At 46.4% G+C, this 22,932-nt stretch overlaps 2 protein-coding genes across 4 annotated transcripts; one reads left to right on the top strand and one right to left on the bottom strand.

The window, feature by feature from the left end:
* Positions 1-653: 653 nt before the first annotated feature.
* Positions 654-9,613, bottom strand: NT5C3B (5'-nucleotidase, cytosolic IIIB). 3 transcript variants are annotated; one of them, XM_081577658.1, is made up of 10 exons: positions 9,497-9,613; positions 9,201-9,348; positions 8,416-8,514; positions 7,751-7,820; positions 7,618-7,664; positions 5,155-5,240; positions 4,563-4,652; positions 3,317-3,479; positions 2,007-2,207; positions 654-1,198 (listed from the first exon to the last, which is right to left on the bottom strand). In XM_081577658.1, exons 2-10 carry the CDS (start codon positions 9,249-9,251, stop codon positions 1,064-1,066), a joined length of 942 nt encoding a protein of 313 aa, XP_081433784.1. In that variant the 5' UTR covers positions 9,252-9,348; positions 9,497-9,613; the 3' UTR covers positions 654-1,063. The 3 variants fall into 3 exon arrangements, with proteins under 3 accessions (XP_081433784.1, XP_081433787.1, XP_081433785.1); XM_081577661.1 differs by lacking the exon at positions 9,201-9,348; XM_081577659.1 differs by lacking the exons at positions 9,201-9,348; positions 9,497-9,613 and adding an exon at positions 8,738-8,801.
* A 126-nt stretch (positions 9,614-9,739) lies between these two features.
* Positions 9,740-22,909, top strand: KLHL10 (kelch like family member 10). Its single transcript, XM_081577627.1, has 5 exons — positions 9,740-10,045; positions 19,471-19,960; positions 21,229-21,846; positions 22,137-22,286; positions 22,497-22,909. The coding sequence occupies exons 1-5, from the start codon at positions 9,852-9,854 to the stop codon at positions 22,869-22,871; spliced, it is 1,827 nt and encodes a 608-aa protein (XP_081433753.1). The 5' UTR covers positions 9,740-9,851; the 3' UTR covers positions 22,872-22,909.
* The last annotated feature ends 23 nt before the right edge of the window (positions 22,910-22,932 follow it).

The raw sequence follows: 22,932 nt of genomic DNA, 5'->3' as shown, positions 1-22,932 counted from the left end.
CAAGCGAGGGCAGGCTCTGTCAGAAACACTGCAAGCCCGCTGGAGCTCCCAGCTCTAGCCTTGGGGCCAAGGACTGGTCCTTCCTAAGTGGACCTGCACTCCTGCAGGGTCACCGTGAGGATGAAACAGCACCTGTGGCTTCTGGGAGCATGCAGCCAACTCTCAGTCAACACTCCCATTACTTTCCTTTCAGAGCTGCAGATGAACACGACTTCCCAGCAGCTGGGCAGGCGGGTGAGGGAATGAAGTTGACTCTGCCTAGAGCACTGTCAGGTCCCCAGACTCAACTCCCTGGGAGTCATCTGTTTCAGTGGCCTTGGAGGAGGAAGAAGGACAGGAGCCAGGGGTACCAGGGCAAACCCACACTCACATGGATCACTTGAGGAAATCCATAAAGACAGGGCTCTGCAGACAGGGCCGGCCAGATCCAGCTGACCCCATGGAATCTCAAGTTTAACTGCTGCATGAGAATCAAGTCAAACCATTTTAGGTCAGAAACATACCCTTCCAACCCTGCCTGCGCCCCTCCCCCAGCCCTCACAGACACACCGGGCTGTGCTAGCTGTGCTCAGAGGGTCTCCTGGGCGAATTCAGTGGTTTTCAAATGTGTTCCATGGTCTTGGAGATTCCTGCACCTTGGAGCCAGGAGGTACAGGCTATGCTCCGCCCCGGATCCCCAAATCAGATCAGCTGTTTTTTCTTTTTCTTTTTTTATTATTTTTGATCTGTTTCACATATTAGACTTTGACTTGTTTGAAGAACAGCTTCCCATGTTAAAAAATTCTGGAAAAAAGATTCCCTGGACCGGCTGATTCCTGAAGTGCTAACACTGCGTAGGTCTGCAGTTCGCCTGGAAGAGCTTTCGCTGTTCTCCCTCTTGGCAGGGCTCCCTCGAGCCGCTGCCGGAGAACACAAAACCAAGGAGCCGGGGAGAGGAGGAGGGAGGGGTGTGGGCCAGCGGCTCCCGGCAGCCACCCGGAATGTTCTCAGCACTCTGCACGCACAGGAGCAGAGCTCAGAGCAGAACGGCCTTCCTTATTCAGCCTGCAGGCCCCGCCTGCGCTCAGGAGCCCTGCATCTCTGTCCAGTCACCCTGCTGCAGGATGTGCTGCAGCAGCCCATTGACCACGTCCAGTGTCTCGTCCTTCTCCAGCACGATGTCATATGAGTCCATATAGCGTTCCCGCCGCTCCTCCACCTGCCCGGGGAGCAGAGAGCGAGAGTCCCCCAGCACCCTGCCCTCCACCCAGCCCGCTGTTGCGCACCAGGGGCTGGGGAGGAGGGCCTTCAAGCTGTGACTCCCCAAAAGGAGTTCAGGGTTACCAAGCCCTGTCCTTTGGAGACACACATGGCCATGGGTGCAGGCTGCCCCAATTAATCCCTGGGTCAGTGTCAAAAGGACAGTTACAAGGATTAAGAGACAAAAAACTAGATGTTACCTCTAATCTATGAGGACTGAATTTTCAAAAGACTTCAGCATCTGCTGGCTGAGCCTGATGCCATACTGTGCCCCTCTATGACCTTGTTTTCATCTATTAACCTCTTGTCTGTTCCTACGTTTCCCTTCTCTAAATTATAAACCCACATCTTGAATACCGCCATTCCCCATCTCATTCATGCCTTACAGGTAAGATTTAGGAGGACTGGTGATCAGCCCAACCACTTTCTAAACTATGTCACGTTGGGCAAGTTACTTAATCCCCCTGCTTCAGTTTCCACACTTGTAAAAAGGTAAAACAGTCACTACCTCAAAGTATGACTATACAGATTAGCTGGTTTTATGTTCCTGGCACAAGGTGAGCACTCAGTAAGCGTGAGCTCTGATGATGTGCTCTGACCTCCAGATCACACCCTGTGCTGTGCGCACAGCTCTGACCACTGGGTATCTCGTTTCCTAGGAGACTATGTCTTGTGTCTGACCTCTGTGCCTCTAGTACTTCACACAGTGTGTATCCCATAACAGGAATGAAGGAGCCAGTCATGAAGAGCCCAGGTCTCATACCTACCTTGTCATTTAGGAAGCCAATCTTGAGAATGTTCTCCACACCAGGAACCCCATCAGCCATAGTGAGGTCCCCCATGGAGTCTCCCAGCAGGAGGATGTTGGTTTTGCCCTGAAGCTGCTGGAAGTAATCAGAGTTCTCACACACAGAGCTGTTCTTGTTGTAGGTGTGGATGAGCTGGCCCTTGAATCCCTTTAGGAAGCCCTAAGTAATCAAGATGAGAGACAGACAGAAGGGCTACAGGGACCCATCGAGGGCCAGTTTTCAAGTCTCTGCCACAGAAGAAACAGAATCCTGAAAGCCACAGATAATGCCAACACTTCACTGCGATCCAAACTAGGGGTCAGCAAGCTAGGGCTCATGGGCCAGATTTGGACTATTTTGTAAATTAAGTTGTATGTGTGTTAGTTGTTCAGTCACATCTGACTCTGTGTGACCCCATGGACTATAGCCCACCAGGCTCCTCTGTCCATGGAACTCTCTAGGCAAGAATGCTGGAGTAGGTTGCCATTTCCTTTTCCAAGTTCTACTGGAACTTAATTTATAGGCCCATTTGTTTACATCTTGTCTATGGCTGCTTTTTTGTGTGACAGAGTAGTTGCGAATGATCCTAGTAGGATATTCACTACCTGTTCTTTTATAGGAAAAGGTTTTCGCCACGCCACAAGGCTTAGGAGATCTTAGTTCCCCAACCAGTGACTGAATCCAGGCCCCAGAAGTGGAAGCACTGAGTCTTAACCACAGGACCATCAGGGAGTCCCCCCAAAAAAGTTTCTAGCCCCTGGTTTAAACTAACAGAGGCCATCAAATATTGTAGATCACCTGCTCTGGGGGAAGCAAGAAGCTGGGATACAAGCATTGCCCGGGCTACATGTGTGCTAACCTCAGCTGTGGGCTGCACCCTAACCACAAGTCAAAGGGACGAACATTCCAGCCTTGGTCTTAAGGGGAAGCAGTCAGAACATGGGTGAGTCAGTGTAGCCCACCTCTGGCTCAGCAAAACAAGTCCAAGTCCAAGCCCCTGAGTACCTAGGATGGCACATGACCCGTGACAGTGACGCAGGGCCTGGCTGAGCCCTAAACTAGGTCCTCCTTGGCAGAGAGCCCACTGTCAGCCAGACACCCAAGAATGGATCTTTCAAAAGCAACTATCTTTAGCCATGTTAATAAATAAATAGCTGCCAAGGGCAACGAAGCCAGCATGTCTTCCCCTCCCTCCTCCTGCCCCCATCCCAGTTAACATTCAGGGTGAAGCACACTGGCTGGCGGTCCCCACCCCTCTTCCACTCCAGCCCTAATGAGATGCGGCTCACATCTTCATCAAACTCCATGTAGTTAGACACGATGTGGATGTTGGGGTGGAACACTTTCTTCTGCCGGATAATTTCTTCCAGGACATCCCCAATGCCCGCAGAAAAGATGAAAAGGGGGATGTTGTTCTGCGACAGGGTGTTGAAGAATGTCTTGTATCCATCCCTGAAACCAGATGAATGGTTCTGAAACCGCATCGCCTCTGCTACTGCCCTTTATTCTCTATTTGGGTTACATCTTTTAAAATTTTCTTTAAACTTTTTTTTTTTTTTTTTGCCTGCACTGCTCTGCACGTGAGATCTTAGTTCCCTGACCAGGGATCAAACCTGTGCTCCTGCATTGAGAGCTTGGAGTCTTAACCACTGGATTACCAGTTAAGACCCCCTAAAACATTTTAAATTGATGTATAAAATACATAGAATAAATGACTAAAGGGCACTAATCTTAAGTGTTCAGCTCAATTAATATTTACAACATGTGTACATGCGTGTGATTCCTACCAGGTCAAGGTTCCCTCATGTCCCTTCCCAGTTGATGCCACGGCCCCTATTTTGACGTCACATCACCACTGATTTGCTTTCCTTGTCCCTGAACTTCACATACATCATATAAACACATTTTTTGTTTCTAGATGATTTTGCCTGAGCAAAATACAACCAGGTGGCTCTCCTAGGGTGGCTTCACTGAAGAGCGCCCCCAACCCACCTGGGCACTTACCGGGTCTGCACGTGCCTACTCTCCTGGCTTTCCACAAGCTAGCCTCTCTCCCAGTCAGGACACACAATCCTTGAGGGCAGGCACCTGTGCTGACTGTTTCCTATACGTGCCCCCATCCCTCCTTCGGTAAAGAACACTCCAGCAGAGAGCTGAGCTCTGAAGGCCACCGATGATCAAGGGTCCCAGGCCAGCCAACTCCCATGTCTGGATAAAGAACACCAGTTACCATGGGGATCCCATTAAGTCTTTTTACCACTGGGAAAAATTACCAAGACACTGTTTGTTCTAGGAGATGGAGCATCTTCACCACATCCATTACCAGCAGTGTCCTCGGACACACCCAAGAATAGAAATTCTCTGGCTGAGTCCAGAGAGGTCAAAGTAAGACCTTCTCCTCATGGAGTTACTCGTGGTGCTAGGTCACTTCTGACTCTTCCAGCAACTAACTCCTCTTCAACTCCTTTCCAGCCTGTCTTTGTGAGCAAATCCATTCCAGTCTGGCAGAAGTGTTTTCCAGAGCAGGCAGCTCACCTGAGCATTGCGTTGGACTCTCTTACCACCTGGGCTATCTGAAACTTCTGAATCTTCTGTTGACACAGGAGGTCATGTGCTTTGGTCCACCTGGAGACAGATATCCCACAAAACCCTAAATTCAAACCAGTAAGTAAAGTGCCCTTTCCCATCACGGGCCTGAGTCCCCTCTGGAAGTACTAGCAGTGGAAGCCTCATCCTTTTCCTCGGAGCCACTTCCTGCAGGACCCTGGCTGTCCATAAAGAAGGGGGGTGAGACAGCGACACTGCAGACGACAGCTGGGTGAGTTGCTGCTGATGCCAAAGTTCTTCTGACCCTTTCTCTGGGGCTCCGTCCAGTGATACTGGTTTCTCTGAGGAGGGTTACTGCCCCAAAGCACTGATTCCCCCAAACTAAGGGGCTTCCAGTTCACTCTAAGGACTCTCAGTGAGCCCCCTACTCCATCCAGCAGCAGCCATGAGTGACCTGGCTGTGTCTGGACAATCTAATAGCTGGGAGTGTGGCATTCAGTTGAGCATTCAGTAAGGTAAGGGAGCCTGCATCTGATTTCAAAGCCAGACCAAGCCATCATTCACCACTACCGGCACTTACCATTCTACCATGTCGGGTAACTTCTCTTTGATGGTCCGGTGTGGGTCAATCTCAATTGGGTAATAATGGTGAAGGAGCGCTTTGAGCTGTGACATCCAAAATGAAGAGAAAAGTCATCAGTCTACATCAAGTTTTCCCCAGCAGAGCCCTACAGTCTCGTATGAGAAAAAAAGTCACCAGTCACCTGGAAGATGCAATTTCATACAAGGGAGTGACAGGAGCTTCAGAGCTGGCCATCCTTCTGCACTCCAGCCCCCCACCCCCCTGCCCCAAAGAGTGAGGTCTAGGCATCAACAACACAGAGCTTTTGTAATGAGATAACATCTAGAATTTTGTTGCTGTTGTTGTTGTTATAAATTAGCCCAGGCATCAGCACTTAATCAGTAAGAACTGAGTTAATGCTGTATTTCCTGAAACGTGGTATGCTTTCTCAGGTAGTAGGCAAGATAACTTAGGGGCAGGGGAGCACATGGATAAAGACACATTTCATTTTAGTGGTTTGGGACTCATTTTAATGCTATGTCAGAAAAAGAAAGAAAACAAACACATCAAACTACTGCTTTCACAAAGATTGTTTCTTTTGCAAGTTTAGTAGTAGTAGTGTTAGTTGCTCAGTTGTGTCCAACTCTTGGTAACCCCACGGACTGTAGCCTGCCAGGCTCCTCTGTCCATGGAATTCTCCAAGCAAGAATGCTGGAGTGGGTAGCCATTCCCTTCTCCAGGGTCATCTTCCTGACCCAGGGATCAAACTCAGGTCTCCTTCACTGAAGGCAGATTCTTAACTGAGCCACTAGGGAAGCCCAACTGCTCTGCTTTTAAAGATTTAAGTGCACTTAAATCTTTAAAAGCAGGGCAATTTAGATAGATCTGGTAAAAAACATGCAAGTGGAGCTAGAATACTGTAGTATGTTCAGGGATAACCATCACACTGCCAGCATCAGGTGGACAACCTCACCGGGAGCACCTCCGTGTGCCTCCTCTGGCTAAGGTCACCTTCCATGTGCCTGGACCCTCCAGACTCTAGGGAGGCTGCTTCAGGGATCATGAGTTGCATGGTTCAGTCAGTGACAGTGCCCAATAAAAATGGGAATTGACAGAGTGAAGAACTATAATTTAATACATGCATGGTCTCAGAATATTATGAGATCAAATGGAGTCCCTGACCATCAGTCCAAAAGAGGGTTAAATACAAAGACAGGAAGCCCCTAAAATGTATTAAAGATTCTTAATTATTTGAATGTGAGAACATTTCTTCTGAAAGTAAAACAGAACTCAACAGAATATAAATTTTTAAAAAGAAAAAGGATTTCTTTACATAAATTTTGCTTTAATGAATTTCTTCAGAAACCCATCAACACCAGAAATCCTAGTTTTCTCTAGCTTCTTTAGCCTAGAGAGGGCATCCAAATCTTTTGTCTTATTTGTGAATGAAGCTCTCTGGAAGTTGCTATGATCGGGGATGTGAGGGACCAAAAAGAGTGACTTCCCAAAGGTGATCAGTGGTGGAGCCAGACTCTACCTTAAGCTACAAATGGCATCTCCAGAGACACAGGTGTAGAAATAGAAAGGCTATCTATAATTCACTGCCCATCCTAATTACTAGTAATCATGCAGAGTATTGGAAGAGCTGACCAACCATGGCCAGCCAACAAACTGCTTAGGACACAACTGGGTGAACTTCATAATCAAGTAGAACTAAATGATACAGTTATTTAGAAGAAAGAGCTCAGCAGAGAAATGAGCAGTTAGCACAGCTCTGCTCTGGCAAACAGGACACCGATGAGAAGAATGTGGAGCAAAGTAAAATGAACTCCAAGGCTACAGGGATCACCTTATATTTATCTGTATGCATCTTATGGAAATGGGGAGTTTCATACATAGACATTAATTTAGAAGTCTTTCTTGGTAACTGCTAACGCACCAAGAAAATTTATACTATCAAGGAAACAGCATAATACAGTTAAAAAGAGTTTGTGAAGAGAATCAGATCTATGAAAAAACCAAGCTCTGCATCTTGCTGTGTGACCTTGGGTAAGTTGTTCAAACCTCTCCAAGGCTCTGTTTCCCCATCTGTTAAATGGAGGCAGTAAAACATCTCCTGTAAGTTCTATAGCTAGCAGTAAGCATATTCCAACCATCCATTATCACATGTCTTGGCCAATAAGGAAAAGCTGTCTCAGTGTATAAGACTAAGTCCACCTGGGAATTCCCTGGTGGCCCAGTGGTTAGGACTCCTCCCTTTCACTGCCAAGGGTCCTGTTCAATCCCTGGTCAGGGACCCCTACGATTCCACAAGCCACACACACACACACACAAAAAGACTAGGTCCACCTGAGCATAACAACAATTTTTTTTTAAAAATTAACGTTCTACAGTCTTGACCCTGGAATCTTTGGTCCTAACCAAGAACCACTGGAGGTCGTATATGCCAGCCGTTTCTGAGCAAAGAAGGGAGTAACCCACCTCTTTCTGGCACTCCTCACTGATGATCCTGCTGTTATCCAGAATATCTGCAAAAACACAGAACTCCTTTTACTTGTCCCTTAGAAGCCATCATCCTGTCAAGTCCAATAAAGCAAGCTTGTGCGTGACTTACTGTAAGAAGAAGGGCATCGCTTTCCATTATATGCAAACCTGCTCAAGGTCATGTCAAAATCAGAAATGACCTGAAATGCAAAAGAGAGATGATGCCTAGACAGGCACCTTCCGGTGTAGCCCTGCATCAATATGAATACGGAAATCCAAACAGCTCTGTGTCCAGCCTGTGGGCACAGTCCTGGGAGAGTTAGGAAAGACTGGAAAGGGAAGGAAGAACTAATTCTAGTTAGTAGCTGTGCCAACCCTGAGAAGACCCAGTCTGGTGGAGGGTGGGGATGGGGACTGCAGAATCAGGACCTCTTCCACCCTTTCAATAGCACCCATCTCAATGCTCTGATTTCTTTTAAGATGCCCCCTCCTTCTGGCTCATCTCCACCTTCTTGGGGAGCCCACCAACCTCAGCTAGTAAGGACAACAAGACCCGGAGGCCTGGTGTGGGATGCTTTCTGTCTAAAGAAATTTGAGAAAATTGAAATCTAGGTTTTCGGGCAGGTGGGCTCTCCTCCAGGGCAAAACAGGCTGGCCCTCAAGTCCCTGGCTATTTCTAGAGGCTGAAGGCTTGCCTGCACGTGTCTGCAGCAACGAGGTAAGGCGCCCAGGGCAGGCCACTTCCCCAGCTACCCGCACCCCACCCCGCCGCTCCGACCTTGCCCCCCGCGATACCTGTAAGCAGTCTCCCCCGCCCTTGCGGAGGGCGCCCACGATCTCCTGCACCCGTCCGGGCTGCCGCATCAGGACCGTGGCCTTCATCAGGGTGTTCACCTGTCCCGAGACCCGAGAGAATCGCTGATTCCAGCACCGCGCAGGGCCCAAGGGGAGCCCGGCAAAGCCGGGCCGGAGGCGCAAGGGGCGAGCGGGGGCTCTGGCAAGGCCTGGGCGTCTACGAGCCGCACTGGCGCGGCGGGGCCCAGACGGCCTGCTGGGGGTCTCGGAGCGCCCGGGGGTTCGGGGCCAGCCCCACGCCGGTCTCCTCCTCCCACCTCACCTCCTCCGCCATTGCGCTCGCGGGCTGGTGCGGCGCGGACACAACGACCGCCCCCCGCGACTGCACTGCGCAGGCGCCGCTTCCAACGGGGGCGGTCCGGGGGCGGGGCGGATCCGGGGGCGGGGCGGATCCGGGGGCGGGGCGGATCCGGGGGCGGGGCGGATCCGGGGGCGGGGCGGATCCGGGGCGGGGCGGATCCGGGGGCGGGGCGGATCCGGGGGCGGGGCGGATCCGGGGGCGGGGCGGAGGGGTTGGGGTGCAGGCGGCGAGCTCGAGGGTGGTGGGCTGGGTGCAGGGTCGGGAGAAGCAGGCGGCCTCTGGAGGGCCGCGCGGCGCTGTGTGTGCAGAACCTGCTTGAGAGCCCTGTGTTGAGGAAGGGGAGGGTCCCAAGAGGTGGAGGGTACGTGGGTGCCATTCCTTGTAGAGCAAAAGCCCTGACCAGAGTGGTCATTTCCAGGCTTACAGTTTGCATGATCAAAAGGCCGCAGGAAGGGATGGGATGTGAACGAGACATAAGTGAGTTCTGTTGAACAGCAGGAAGATGCTTCCTTCTCTGGACTCGCTCCTCATCACAGAAGATGAGTGACTCACGTCCAAAGGGGAGGAAGGCCCTGGACAGGTGAACCAGAATGAAAGCTCATCAGCTTTACTTCTTCCTTCTGCCTTCTCTGACTTAGCTTCTGAGAACTCTGTCTGGGAGTCAAGTGCTGGGCTGTAGAAGAAGGTAGATGGATGCTACAGAGGTGCCCAGCTAAACACCTGAAGTGGGCCGCAGGAGTTACAGTGAAACAGAACCCTGATGTGGTGCTGGTGGTGGTCACAGGGCCCTGTTCTTCTGGTTGCGGAAGGTGTGGGGTGGTCTTCAACCTGAGTGGTGCCTTGGGGGAGGGGAGAAGGAAGAAGGACAGGGGCAGGAGAGAGTTCCAGAACCTGAGAACACAATCCTGAGAATGACCTCACTGCGGCCCCAGGATTCTGGAACTTGGGCTGCCTAATGGGCCCTATATGAAAGATGTAGTAGGGAAAAGGAGCGACAGCTGGCTAAAGGGGCCCCCCCCACAATCCTCCCCGACACCCTAGGAGAGCAGCCTCTCTCCGCTGATCCCAGGGTGCCATGGAGATGGAGAGCGCGGCGGCCTCCACACGGTTCCACCAGCCTCACATGGAGAGGAAGATGAGTGCGATGACCTGTGAGATCTTCAATGAGCTTAGGCTAGAGGGCAAGCTCTGCGACGTGGTCATCAAGGTCAATGGCTTTGAGTTCAATGCCCACAAGAACATCCTCTGTAGCTGCAGTTCCTACTTTAGGTATAACAGGGTTGCTGAACTAAGCCAAAGGGGGAACTGGGCTCATTCTGAGGCATTTTGGTTCATTTCATGTTTCCCACCCCATGATCTTAAGTTTAGGGACCCTGTCAAAGCCCTGGGCTCCTGTGGACTGGCTCCTTTGTTTTCTGAAGAGGCCCAACCAGGGCCGGAGCCTCTCTGGTTTTCAGTTGAATTTCAACCAGCTGTTGGTGGGTCAGGTACTTTTTTTGGTTTGATTTGCACCCACACCAACCTTTGGGACAGTTGGACATCTGTACTTGATTTCCTACTTAAACCTAGGTGACAGTGCCACTTCAGCTACCCCTTAAGCCCCTATCTGAGACTGTTTCAGGCAGGGTGATAAATTAACAAGGACAGAGAGGGCGGGAAAGAGGATGAAGGGAAAGAACCCAGGAAATATTTATCAGAAGAAAAAGGAAATTTGAGCCGAAAGTGTTGTAATCAGGAAGGTAAAGAGCTATCTTGCTTATGAGCTGAAAATATTTGAGTACTCAGTTCCAATGAAGATATGGTAAGTGTGTCCCACCCGTTGCTAAAAATTCTCATTCATGTAAACCTAGAGCAGGGTATACAAAAAGGTCGAATAGTGCATATTTTAAGTAGATTTTTGCAGGCCACACAGTCTTTGTCACAACTACTCCACTCTGCTTTCAGTGCGATAGCAGCCATGTTTTGTTGTTGTTCAGTCGCCCAGTTGCGTCTGGCTCTTCATGACCCCATGGACTGCAGCACACCAGGCCTCCCTGTCCCTCACCATCTCCCAGAGTATGCCCAAGTTCATGTGCATTGTATCGGTGATGTCATACAGCCATCTCATCCTCTGATGCCCTCTTCTCCTTCCGCCCTCAATCTTTCCCAGCATCAGGGTCTTTTCCAATGAGTCAGCTGTTTGCATCAGGTAACCAAAATATTGGAGCTTCAGCTTCAGCGTCAGTCCTTCTAATGAGTATTCAGGGTTGATTTTCTTTAAGATTGACTTGCTGTTCAAGGGGGTCTCAAGAGTCTTCTCCAGCACCACAGTTCGAAGACAACAATTCTTTGGCATGCTGCCTTCTTTATGGTCTAGCTCTCACAACCATATATGATTACTGGAAAGACCATAGCCGTGACTATACAGACTTTCTTGGCAAAGCGATGTCTTTGCTCTTCAACACACTGTCTAGGTTTGTCACAGCTTTCCTGCCAGGAAGCAACTGTCTTCTAATTTCATGGCTGCAGTCACCATCCACAGTGATTTTAGAGCCCAAGAAGAGGAAATCTGTCACTGCTTCCACCTTTTCCTCTTCTATTTGCCATGAAGTGATGCGGCTGGATGCCATGATCTTAGTTTTTTTAATATTTAGTTTTAAGTCGGCTTTTTTTACTCTCCTCCCTTACCCTCATCAAGAGGTTCTTTAGTTCCTCTTCAATTTCTGCCATTAGAGTGTTATCATCCACATATCTGAGGTTGTTGATGTTTCTCCCGCCAATCTTGATTCCAGCTTGTAACTCATCCAGCCTGACATTTCTCAAGATGTGCTCAGCACGTAAGTTAAATTAACAGGGTGACGGCAAACAACTTTATCATACCCCTTCCTCAATTCTGAACCAGTCATTTGTTCCACACATTATTCTAACTGTTGCTTCTTGACCCACATATAGGTTCCTCAGGGGACAGATAAGATGGTCTGGTATCCCCATCTCTTTGAGAGTTTTCCCCAGTTTGTTATGATCCACACAGTCAAAGGCTTTAGTGTGGTTAATGAAACAGAGGTAGATGTTTTTCTGGAATTCCCTTGCTTTCTCTGTGATCCAATGAATGTTGGCAATTTGATTTCTGGTTCCTCTGCCTTTTCTAAACCTAACTTGGACATCTGAAAGTTCTCGGTTCATGTAATGCTGAAGTCTAGTATGCAGGATTTTGAGGATAACCTTACTAGCACGAGAGGTGAGTGCAATTGTCTGGTGGTTTGAACATTCTTTAGTACTGCCCTTCTTGGGAATTGGGATGAGGATTGACCTTTTCCAGTGCTGTGGCCATTAGTGGGTTTTCCAGATTTGCTGACATATTGAGTGCAGCACTTTGATAGCATCATCTTTTAGGATTTTAAATAGCTCTACAGGAATTCCAAAAAAAAAAAAATTTTTTTTTTTTTTTTTTGGAAACAGTGTCAGACTTTATTTTTCTGGGCTCCAGAATCACTGCTGATGGTGACTGCAGCCATGAAATTAAAAGACGCTTACTCCTTGGAAGGAAGGCTATGGCCAACCTAGATAGCATATTTAAAAGCAGAGACATTACTTTGCCAACAAAAGTCCATCTAGTCAAGCCTATGGTTTTTCCAGTGGTCATGTATGGATGTGAGAGTTGGACGGTGAAGAAAGCTGAGCGCCAAAGAATTGATGCTTTTGAACTGTGGTGTTGGAGAAGACTCTTGAGAGTCCCTTGGACTGCAAGGAGATCCAATCAATCCATCCTAAAAGAGATCAATCTTGGGTGTTCATTGGAAGGTCTGATGTCGAAGCTGAAACTCCAATACTTTGGCCACCTCATGCAAAGGGTTGACTCATTGGAAAAGACCCTAATGCTGGGTAGGATTGGGGGCGGGAGGAGAAGGGGACGACAGAGGATGAGATGGTTGGATGGCATCACCGACTCGATGGACATGGGTTTGGGTAGACTCCGGGAGTTGGTGATGGACAGAGAGGCCTGGCGAGCTGCAATTCATGGGGTCGCAAAGAGTCAGACACGACTGAGTGACTGAACTGAACTGAACTGGTTCCATCATATTGACTAGCTGTATTTATTTATTTTCAATAATTTATACTTTTGTTTTTGACTTTGCTGGGTTTTCATTGCTGTGCGTGGGCTTTCTCTAGTTGTGGAGAGTGGGGGCTACTTTCTAGTTGCAGTTCACAAGCTTCTCATTGCAGAGCTCAGGCTCCGTAGCTATGGCACACAGGCTTAATCACTCTGTAATATGTGGAATCTTCCTGGACAAGTGATTGAACCTGTGTCCCCTTCATTGGCAAGCAGATTCTTAACCTCTGGATCACCAGGGAAGTCCCACTAGCTGTACTGACAGCAGTGCTTTCTAAGGCCCACTTGACTTCACACTCCAGAATGTCTGACTCTGGATGCCTTTTTGTGGTAAAGGGACTTGCATAACTCAATGAAGCTATGAGCCATGTCATGTAGGGCCACCCAAGATGGACGGGTCACAGTGGAGAGTTCTGACTAAATGAGGGAATGGCAAACCACCCCAGTATACTTGCCATGAGAACCCCAGGAAATGTATAAAAAGACAAAAAGATATGACACCGAAAGATGAGTCCCCCAAGTCGGAAGGTGTCCAATATGCTACTGGGAAGAGTGAAGGACAACTACTAATAGTCCCAGAAAGAATGAAGTGGCTGGGCCAAAGTGGAAATGACGCTCAGTTATGGATGTGTTTGGTGATGAAAGTAAAATCCGATGCTGCAAAGAACAGTATTGCATAGGAACCTGGAATGTTAGGTCCATAAATCAAGGTAAATTGGACGTGGTCAAGCAGGAGATGGTAAGAATAAACATTGATATATTAGGAATCAGTGGACTAAAATATATGGAAACAGGCGAATTTAATTTCAGTTCAGTTCAGTTGCTCAGTTGTGTCCAACTCTTTGTGACCCCATGGACTTTAGCACGCCAGTCTTCCCTGTCTATCACCAACTCCCAAAGCTTGCTCAAACTCACATCCATCAAGTTGGTGATGCCATCCAACCATCTCATCCTCCGTCGTCCCCTTCTCCTCCTGCCTTCAGTCTTTCCCAGCATCAGGGTCTTTTCCAGTGAATCAGTTCTTTGCATCAGGTGGCCAAAGTATTGGAGTTTCAGCTTCAGCATCAATCCTTCCAATGAATATTCAGGACTTCCTTTAGGATTGACTGGTTTGATTTCCTTGCTGACCAAGGCACTCTCAAGAGTCTTCTCCAACACCACAGTTCAAAAGCATCAATTCTTTGGCGCTCAGCTTTCTTTATAGTCCAACTCTCACATCCATACATGACTACTGGAAAAACCATAGCTTTGAGTAGACGGACCTTTGTCGGCAAAGTAATGTCTCTGCTTTTTAATATGCTGTTTAGGTTTGTCATAACTTTTCTTCCAAGGAGCAAGCGTCTTTTAACTTCATAGCTGCAGTCACCATCTGCAGTGATTTTGGAGCCCGAGAAAATAACGTCTGTCACTGTTTCCATTGTTTCCCCATCTATTTGTCATGAAATGATGGGACCAGATGCCATGATCTTCGTTTTTTGAATGTTGAGTTTTAAGCCAGGTTTTTCACTCTCCTCTTTCCCCTTCATCAAGAGGCTCTTTAGTTCTTCTTTGCTTTCTTCTATAAGGGTGGTGTCATCCACGTTTCTGAGGTTATTGATATTTCTCCTGGCAATCTTGATTCCAGCTTGTGCTTCATCCAGCCCAGCATTTCACACGATGTACTCTGCATATAAGTTAAATAAGCAGGGTATCCTTGATGTACTCCTTTCCCAACATGGAACCAGTCCATTGTTCCATGTCCAGTTCTAACTGTTGCTTCTTGACCTGCACACAGATTTCTCAGGAGGCAGGTAAGGTGGTCTGGTATTCCCATCTCTTGAAGAATTTTCCAGTTTGTTGTGATCCACACAGTCAAAGGCTTTGGCGTAGTCAATAAAGCTGTAGATGCTTTTCCGGAACTCTCTTGCTTTTTTGATGATCCAACATGTTGGCAATTTGATCTCTGGTTCCTCTGCCTTTTCTAAATCCAGCTTGAACATCTGGAAGTTCTCAGTTCACATACTGTTGAAGCCTGGCTTGGAGAATTTTGAGCATTACTTTGCTAGCATGTGAGATGAGTACAATTGTGCGGCAGTGTGAACATTCTTTGGCATTGCCTTTCTTTGGGATTGGAATGAAAATTGACCTTTTCCAGTCCTGTGGCTGCTGAGTTTTCCAAATTTGCTGGCATAATGAGTGCAGCACTTTCACAGCATCATCTTTTAGGATTTGAAATAGCTCAACTGGAATTCCATCACCTCCACTAGCTTTGTTCACAGTGATGCTTCCTAAGACCCATTTGACTTCACATTCCAGGATGTCTGGCTCTAGGTGAGTGATCTGGATCATGGTTATCTGGGTCATTAGGATCTTTTTTGCATAGTTCTTCTGTGTATACTTGCCACCTTTTCTTAATAACTTCTGCTGTTAGGTCCATACCATTTCTGCCCTTTATTGTGCCCACCTTTGCATGAAATGTTCTCTTGGCATCTCTAATTTTTTTGAAGAGATCTCTAGTCTTTCCCACTCTATTGTTTTCCTCTATTTCTTCACATTTATCACTGAGGAAGGTTTTCTTATCTCTCCTTGTTATCCTTTGGAACTCTCCATTCAGATGGGTATATATTTCCTTTTCTCCTTTGCCTTTCACTTCTCTTCTTGTTTAATCTATTTGTAAGGCCTCCTCAGACAACCGTTTTGCATTTTTGCATTTCTTTTTCTGGGAGATGGTCTTGATCACTGCCTCCTGTGCAATGTCACCAACCTCCATCCATAGTTCTTCAGGCACTCTGTCTATCAGATCTAATCCCTTGAATCTACTTGTCACTTCCACTGTATAATCATAAGGGATTTGATTTAGGTCACACCTGAATGGCTTAGTGGTTTTCCCTCTTTCTTCAATTTAATTCTGAATTTTGCAAAAAGGTGTTCATGATCTGAGCCACAGTCAGCTCCCAGTCTTGTTTTTGCTGATTGTATAGAGCTTCTCCGTCTTTGGCTGCAAAGAATATAATCAATCTGATTTCGGTATTGACCAACTAGTGATGTTCATGTGTAGCGTCTTCTCTTGTATTGTTGGAAGAGGGCATTTGCTATGACCAGTGCATTCTCTTGGCAAAACTCTGTTAACCTTTGTCCTGCTTCATTCTGTACTCCAAGGCCAAATTTTCCTGTTACTCCAGGTATCTCTTTACTTGCTACTTTTGCATTCCAGTCCCCTATGATGAAAAGGGTATCTTTTTTTGGCATTAGTTCTAGAAGTTCTTATAGGTATTCACAGAACCATTCAATTTCACCTTCTTCAGCATTAGTGGTTGGGGCATAGACTTGGATTACTGTGATAATGAATGGTTTGCCTTGAAAACAAACAGAGATCATTCTGTAATTTTTGAGACTGCACCCAAGTACTGCATTTCAGACTCTTCTGTTGACTATGAGGGCTACTCTATTTCTCCTAAGGGATTCTTGCCCACAATAGTAGATATAATGGTCATCTGAATTAAATTCACCCATTCCAGTCCATTTTAATTTACCGATTCCTAAAATGTCAATGTTCACTCTTGCCATCTCCTGTTTGACCACTTCTAATTTATCTTGATTCATGGACCTAACATTCCAGGTTCCTATGCAATATTGTTCTTTACAGCATCAGATTTACTTCCATCAGCAGTCATTTAATTTAGTTGACCATTATATCTAGTACTGCAGGCAAGAATCCAATAGAATAAATGGAGTAGCCCTCATAGTCAACAAAAGAGTGTGAAATGCAGTACTTAGATGTTATATCAAAAATGACAGAATGATATTGGTTCGTTTCCAAGGCAAACCATTCAACTTCACAGTAGTCAAGTCTATGCCCCAACCACCGATGCCAAAAGAAGCTGAAGTTAATCACTTCTGTGAAGACGTAGAAGACCTCCTAGAACTAACACCAAAGATGTTCTATTCATCATTGGGGATTGGATTGCAAAAGTAGGAATTCAAGAAAACCTAACAGGCAAGTAACAGGCAAGTTTGACCTTGGAATACAAAATGAAGCAGGGCAAAGGCTAACAGAATTCTGCCAAGAGAATGCACTGGTCATAGCAAACACCCTTTTTCAACAACACAAGAGACGATTTTACACGTGGACATCACCAAATGGTCAATACCAAAATCAAATTGATTACATTCTTTGTAGTCAAAGACAGAGAAGCTGTATACAGTCAGCAAAAACAAGACTTGGAACTGACTGTCGCTCAGACCATCAGCTTCTCGTAACAAAATTCAGGCTTAAACTAAAGAAAGCAGGGAAAACCACTAGGCCAGCCAGGTACAACTTGAATCAAATCCCCTATGAATATGCATTGGAGGTGACGAATAGATAGAAGGGATTAGATCTAGTAAACAGTGTGCCTGAAGAAGTATGGGCAGAGGTCTGTAATATTGTACAGGAGGCAGCAAACAAAACCATCCCAAAGAAAAGCAAGAAGGCAAAACAAAACAAAACAAAACAAAAAAACAAAAAAAAAAAAAGAAAAGCAAGAAGGCAAAGTGGTTACCTGAGGAGGCTTCACAAATAGCTTCAGAAGAGAAGTAAAAAAAGCAAGAGAGGAAGGGAAAGGTACACCCAACTAAACGCAGAGTTTCAGAATAACAAGGAGAGACAAGGCCTTCTTCAATGAACAATGCAAAGATACAGAGGAAAACAACAGAAGGGGAAAGACTAGAGATCTCTTTAGGAAAATTGGAAATACCAAGGGAACATTTCACACAAAGATGGGCACAATAAAGGATAGAGACAGTAGAGACCTAGTAGAAGTAGAAGAGATCAAGAAGAGACGGAAAATAGCCATGGACAATTCTAACTGAAAGGACATGGCTGTGTTCCAATAAAATTATTTGATTATCAAAATTTGAATTTATTATAATTTCCAGGTGTCACAATATTTTTCCCAATTTAAAAATGTTAAAAATTCTTAACTCTTGAGCAGGACAAAAATAGAGGAATTGGGTTGAATTTGGCCCAGAGGCTATAGGTTTGCAGTCTTCTTTGACAGAGAATTTGATCTCTGAGCCCATATTTCCTTAAACTTCCTAGAAAAAGGATGCAAAAATATATTAGGGCAGGGACTTCTGCAATACCTAGAAAAGTACCCAGCTATTTAGAAAGGACCCAATAAATAATTGTGGAATAGTGGTCATTTATTCATTCAACAATTTCTTATTGAGTACATATTTTGTGACAGGTACTGGAAATAAAACAACACATAAATATTCCTGTTCTCATAAAGTTTACCTTCAAATAGGGGGAATAGGCATTTAATAAAATATATATCAGATCATAATTGCTAGGGAAAAAGAAGATAGGGAGTGGTTGGTAGTCATTTTAAATAGGATTACCATTTTGCTGACAAAGTGACATTTGAGGAATGACTTCCAGGGGGTGAGGTCTTGGAAAATATGGAAATCTGGGGGGAGCCTTCCAGGCCGAGTAGAAAGCAAAGTGCAAAGGACCCAAGATGGAAGCATCTCTGGTGTATTGAAGGAAAGCAAAGCCAGAAGGGCTGGAATAAGGTGAGAAGGAAGGCGAGAGGAAATATGATTAGAGAGGTATTCGTGGTCCAGATCTCAGGGGTCTTTTGTAGTCCCTGGTAAGGATTTTATATTTTACTCTGTAAATAATAAGGGAAGCCAGTGGAAGTTTCTGAGTGGAAGAGGAGCATAAACTCAAAAGGATCACTTTAGGGGCTGGGATAAGACTGTAAACTCTGGAGGTGTCAAGGGCAGAAGCAGAGAGATCAGTTAGGGCAGGGGTCCCCAACCTCCAGGTCACGGATTGATACCGGCCTATTAGGAACCAGGCTGCACAGCAGGAGGTAAGTGGCAGGCGGGGTGAAGCTTCACCTGTATTTACGGCTGATCCCCATCACTCTCATGACTGCCTGAGCTCCACCTCCTGTCAGATAAGTGGCATTAGATTCTCTCAGGAATGTGAACCCTACTGTGAACTGTGCATGCGAGGGATCTAGGTTGCAGGCTCCTTATGAGAATCATCCTGAAACCATCCCTACCTCCCAGTCCATGGAAAAATTGTTTTCCACAAAACTGGTGCATGGTGCCAAAAAGGTTGAGGACTGCCGAGTTAGGGGATTTATTTGCAATAATCGAGGCAAGAGATGATGGTGGCTCAGACTAAGAAGACAGCAACAGGAGTGGTGAGAAGTGATCAGATTCTGGATATGAATAATACTTGTTTTAAAAGTGTGTTTGCTCAAGTTTAATTTCTTTAATTGAGGTAGAGTTTGGTGGACAATGGGCTGAGACAGAAAAGATCTGGGTTGTACTACCAGCTGTAGATCTCAATTTCTTCATCCCTAAAATGGGGAAAAGGGCTACTGATCATGAAAATAGGACTAAAAGTGACCAAAGATCTTGGAAAGGTTCTTTGCCCACTATATAAAGCCTACTCTCCCCCCTCTCATCTCACACCAATGTATTTCCAACATACTTACTGTGCGCCATTTGGAAAATGTCCAAACTCTCCACAAGAAAAGGTCGGCGGGGCGGGGGCGGGGGGGCAGGGGAAACATGGCAGACCAGAGAGAAATATTTCAGTGACTGCTAGTTTTTGTGTCTCTTCCAGAGCTTTGTTTACAAGTGGCTGGAACAACACTGAAAAGAAGGTATACAACATCCCTGGCATTTCCCCCGACATGATGAAGCTGATTATCGAATATGCATACACCCGGACGGTCCCCATCACACCGGATAACGTGGAGAAACTCTTGGCTGCTGCAGACCAATTTAACATCATGGGTATTGTCAGGGGTTGCTGTGAGTTCCTCAAGTCGGAGCTGTGTTTGGATAACTGTATCGGCATCTGCAAGTTCACAGACTACTACTACTGCCCTGAGCTGAGGCAGAAGGCCTATATGTTCATACTGCACAACTTTGAGGAGATGGTGAAAGTCTCAGCAGAGTTTTTAGAGCTCTCAGTCACTGAACTTAAGGATATCATTGAGAAAGATGAGCTCAACGTCAAACAAGAAGATGCTGTATTTGAGGCCATTTTAAAATGGATTTCTCATGACCCCCAAAATAGGAAGCAACATATTTCAGTTTTGCTTCCCAAGGTCATTTAGTTATTTTTTGTGGGATGTTTTAATTGTTCACTCTTTTTTCTGGCTGAGCCATGTAACTTGTGGGATCTTAGTTCCACGAAGTGACGTGAAAGTCGCTCAGTCGTGTCTGACTGTTTGCAACCCCATGGACTATATAGTTCATGGAATTCTCCAGGCCAGAATACTGCAGTGGGTAGCCGTTCCCTTCCCCAGGGGATCTTCCCAACCCAGGGATCAAACGGGGATCTCCTGCATTGCAGGTGGATTCTTTACCAACTGAGTCAGTTCCATGCCCAGGGATCAAAGCCATGCCCCTAGCGTGGAAGTTCACTTGGAGTCCTAACCACTGGACCACCGGGGAATTCCCTTAATTGCTCACTTTTGATTCATTAATCCCAGTGGGATTGCCCCAAGGACTACACTCAGATATTTGACAGATGCCAGAGTTGTAGTTATATTTATATATATATACTTATATATAATATATATATATAAATATATGCTTATATATGTGGGCTTCTCAGGCAGCGCTAGTGGTAAAGAACCTGCCTGCCAATGCAGGAGATGTAAGCGACTTGGGTTTGATCCCTCGGTCAGGAAGATCCCTTGGATGAGGGCATGGCAACCCACTCCAATATTCTTGCCTGGACAATCCCGTAGACAGAGGAGCCTGGTGGGCTCCGGTCCATAGGGTCACAGAGTTGGACACAACTGAAACGATTTAGCACGCAGTCACTTATATACGTACATATGTAGAAGGCATCCCCTGCCATTCTCTGGAATTTTGAAGCTTTCTTTGCCCCTAGCATGGCTAGTTCCTTCTGCCCCAGTTATTTTCTTTGACCAAAATTCTGATAGTGGGGGAAGGAGAAGGCCTTCAAAAGAATTCTAAAAGGTCTTCCTTTCACCTCTTTCCTTCTGTGAGTTTCCCTAACCAAAACGGGTTGGACTAGAAACCAGATCATGAGCATTGCACTCAATTGTAGCCATCTGGTGCTAATTCATGTTACTTTATATAGACAGACATAGATATCCAATCACTGAACAATGACCACGCTTTTTCTGGTCTAAAAGTCCTGTCCAGGGGCCAAGGAATGGACTAGCCCTGTGACCACTAGAGGTGGCTTCTCTCTCACTCATTCTCAGCATCCAAATGTAAGTTACAAAAATAGAACATGACCCTAGTGCATTCAGAGGAGGCTGTGATATTGTGGGCTTAAGGACACGGGTTTTTCAGACACCTCACCTCATCTGAATGACTTTCTGTATTTCCTTCTTAGGTTCGCCTGGCCCTAATGCATGCTGAGTATTTCATGAACAATGTTAAAATGAATGACTATGTCAAAGACAGCGAGGAATGCAAGCCAGTCATCATTAACGCTCTGAAGGCCATGTATGATCTAAATATGAACGGACCTTCTAATTCTGATTTCACCAACCCACTCACCAGGCCCCGCCTGCCCTATGCCATTCTATTTGCAATTGGTGGCTGGAGTGGTGGGAGCCCCACCAATGCCATTGAGGCATATGATGCTCGGGCAGACAGATGGGTGAATGTCACTTGTGAAGAAGAAAGTCCTCGTGCCTACCATGGGGCAGCCTATTTGAAAGGCTATGTTTATATCATTGGCGGCTTCGATAGTGTGGACTATTTCAATAGTGTTAAGCGTTTTGATCCAGTCAAGAAAACCTGGCAGCAGGTGGCCCCAATGCACTCCAGGCGTTGCTACGTCAGTGTGACAGTCCTCAGCAATTTTATTTACGCCATGGGAGGCTTTGATGGCTATGTGCGTCTCAACACTGCTGAACGTTATGAGCCAGAGACCAACCAGTGGACACTCATTGCCCCCATGCATGAGCAGAGGAGTGATGCGAGTGCCACAACACTCTATGGAAAGGTGAGACCCCCAGGGAAGGCGGAAATACTGCTCTTTGTTTTTTGAGGTGGATGGAAAACAGAAGTGGCGGTATTCACCTTGCAATACTAACCCCTTCATCCGATGACTAAGTGGCCCTTTGTAACTATCTTTTACTTATTAAAAAGCAATGCGTGCATGTGTGGAAAAAACTCAGACTGCAGGCTGGCATCTGAAGTGTCCTCTGCCCCCAGCCACCATCATATATACCCTCTTTCTTTCTACTCCCCAGAAGTAACAATTTTACTCATCTTGGAACTCTCTTCACACAGGTCTACATATGTGGTGGGTTTAATGGAAACGAATGCCTGTTTACAGCAGAAGTGTACAACGCTGAGAGTAATCAGTGGACGGTCATAGCACCCATGAGAAGCAGGAGGAGTGGGATAGGTGTAATTGCTTATGGAGAACACGTATATGCGGTGAGTTTCTTTCATACAACAAAATTGATAGCCTAGGTTTTCTATCAGCAAATAGGTTTACACTACCAGTGGGAAGCATTTGGAAGCTTTTTATTCATGGAAGATAGTGGAAGAGGGAGGTATGAAATCACGGGTCCCCCGCAAGGAGGGGATCCTCAGTGAACAGAAGCGTGGGTTAACAGCCAGTCGTGTTTCCTCTGCTGTCCACAGGTAGGCGGCTTTGACGGAGCTAATCGACTTAGGAGTGCAGAAGCCTACAGCCCAGTGGCTAACAGTTGGCGCACGATCCCCACTATGTTTAATCCTCGTAGCAATTTTGGCATCGAGGTGGTAGACGACCTCTTGTTTGTGGTGGGTGGTTTTAATGGCTTTACCACCACCTTTAATGTTGAGTGCTATGATGAGAAGACTGACGAGTGGTATGATGCTCACGACATGAGTATATACCGCAGTGCTCTGAGCTGCTGTGTGGTACCAGGGCTGGCCAACGTTGGGGAATATGCAGCTAGACGGGACAACTTCACAGGACTAGCACTGCGAGATGAAGTAAAGTACTCTGCCTCGACAAGTACCCTACCTGTATGAGCCTCTTCATATTAGCTAATAAAAAGTCTAAGCAATAAGAATTAATTCTTTTTTTAAATAA

The sequence above is a fragment of the Giraffa tippelskirchi genome, chromosome 3 (genome assembly GCF_054371585.1).
Source record: "Giraffa tippelskirchi isolate mGirTip1 chromosome 3, T2T-mGirTip1v1.2.pri, whole genome shotgun sequence".
In the NCBI taxonomy this organism is placed as follows: Eukaryota; Metazoa; Chordata; class Mammalia; order Artiodactyla; family Giraffidae; genus Giraffa; species Giraffa tippelskirchi.
The sequence above is the reverse complement of the archived record's forward strand: the minus strand, read 5'-3'. Positions and strand labels throughout refer to the sequence as shown.

What these genes read in the sequence shown, in the direction of transcription:
- NT5C3B (XM_081577658.1), bottom strand. Translation starts at nt 9,251, where the DNA reads ATGTCTCGTTCACATCCCATCCCTTCCTGCGGCCTTTTGATCATGCAA. An exon ending in GCGGGGGAGACTGCTTACAG is followed by an intron (nt 7,821 to 8,415) that starts GTATCGCGGGGG and finishes TTTGCATTTCAG; the next exon opens with GTCATTTCTGATTTTGACAT. An exon ending in TTGGCTTCCTAAATGACAAG is followed by an intron (nt 1,199 to 2,006) that starts GTAGGTATGAGA and finishes CTCCCCGGGCAG; the next exon opens with GTGGAGGAGCGGCGGGAACG.
- KLHL10 (XM_081577627.1), top strand. Translation starts at nt 9,852, where the DNA reads ATGGAGATGGAGAGCGCGGCGGCCTCCACACGGTTCCACCAGCCTCAC. An exon ending in AGCTGCAGTTCCTACTTTAG is followed by an intron (nt 10,046 to 19,470) that starts GTATAACAGGGT and finishes TGTCTCTTCCAG; the next exon opens with AGCTTTGTTTACAAGTGGCT. An exon ending in CCACAACACTCTATGGAAAG is followed by an intron (nt 21,847 to 22,136) that starts GTGAGACCCCCA and finishes CTCTTCACACAG; the next exon opens with GTCTACATATGTGGTGGGTT.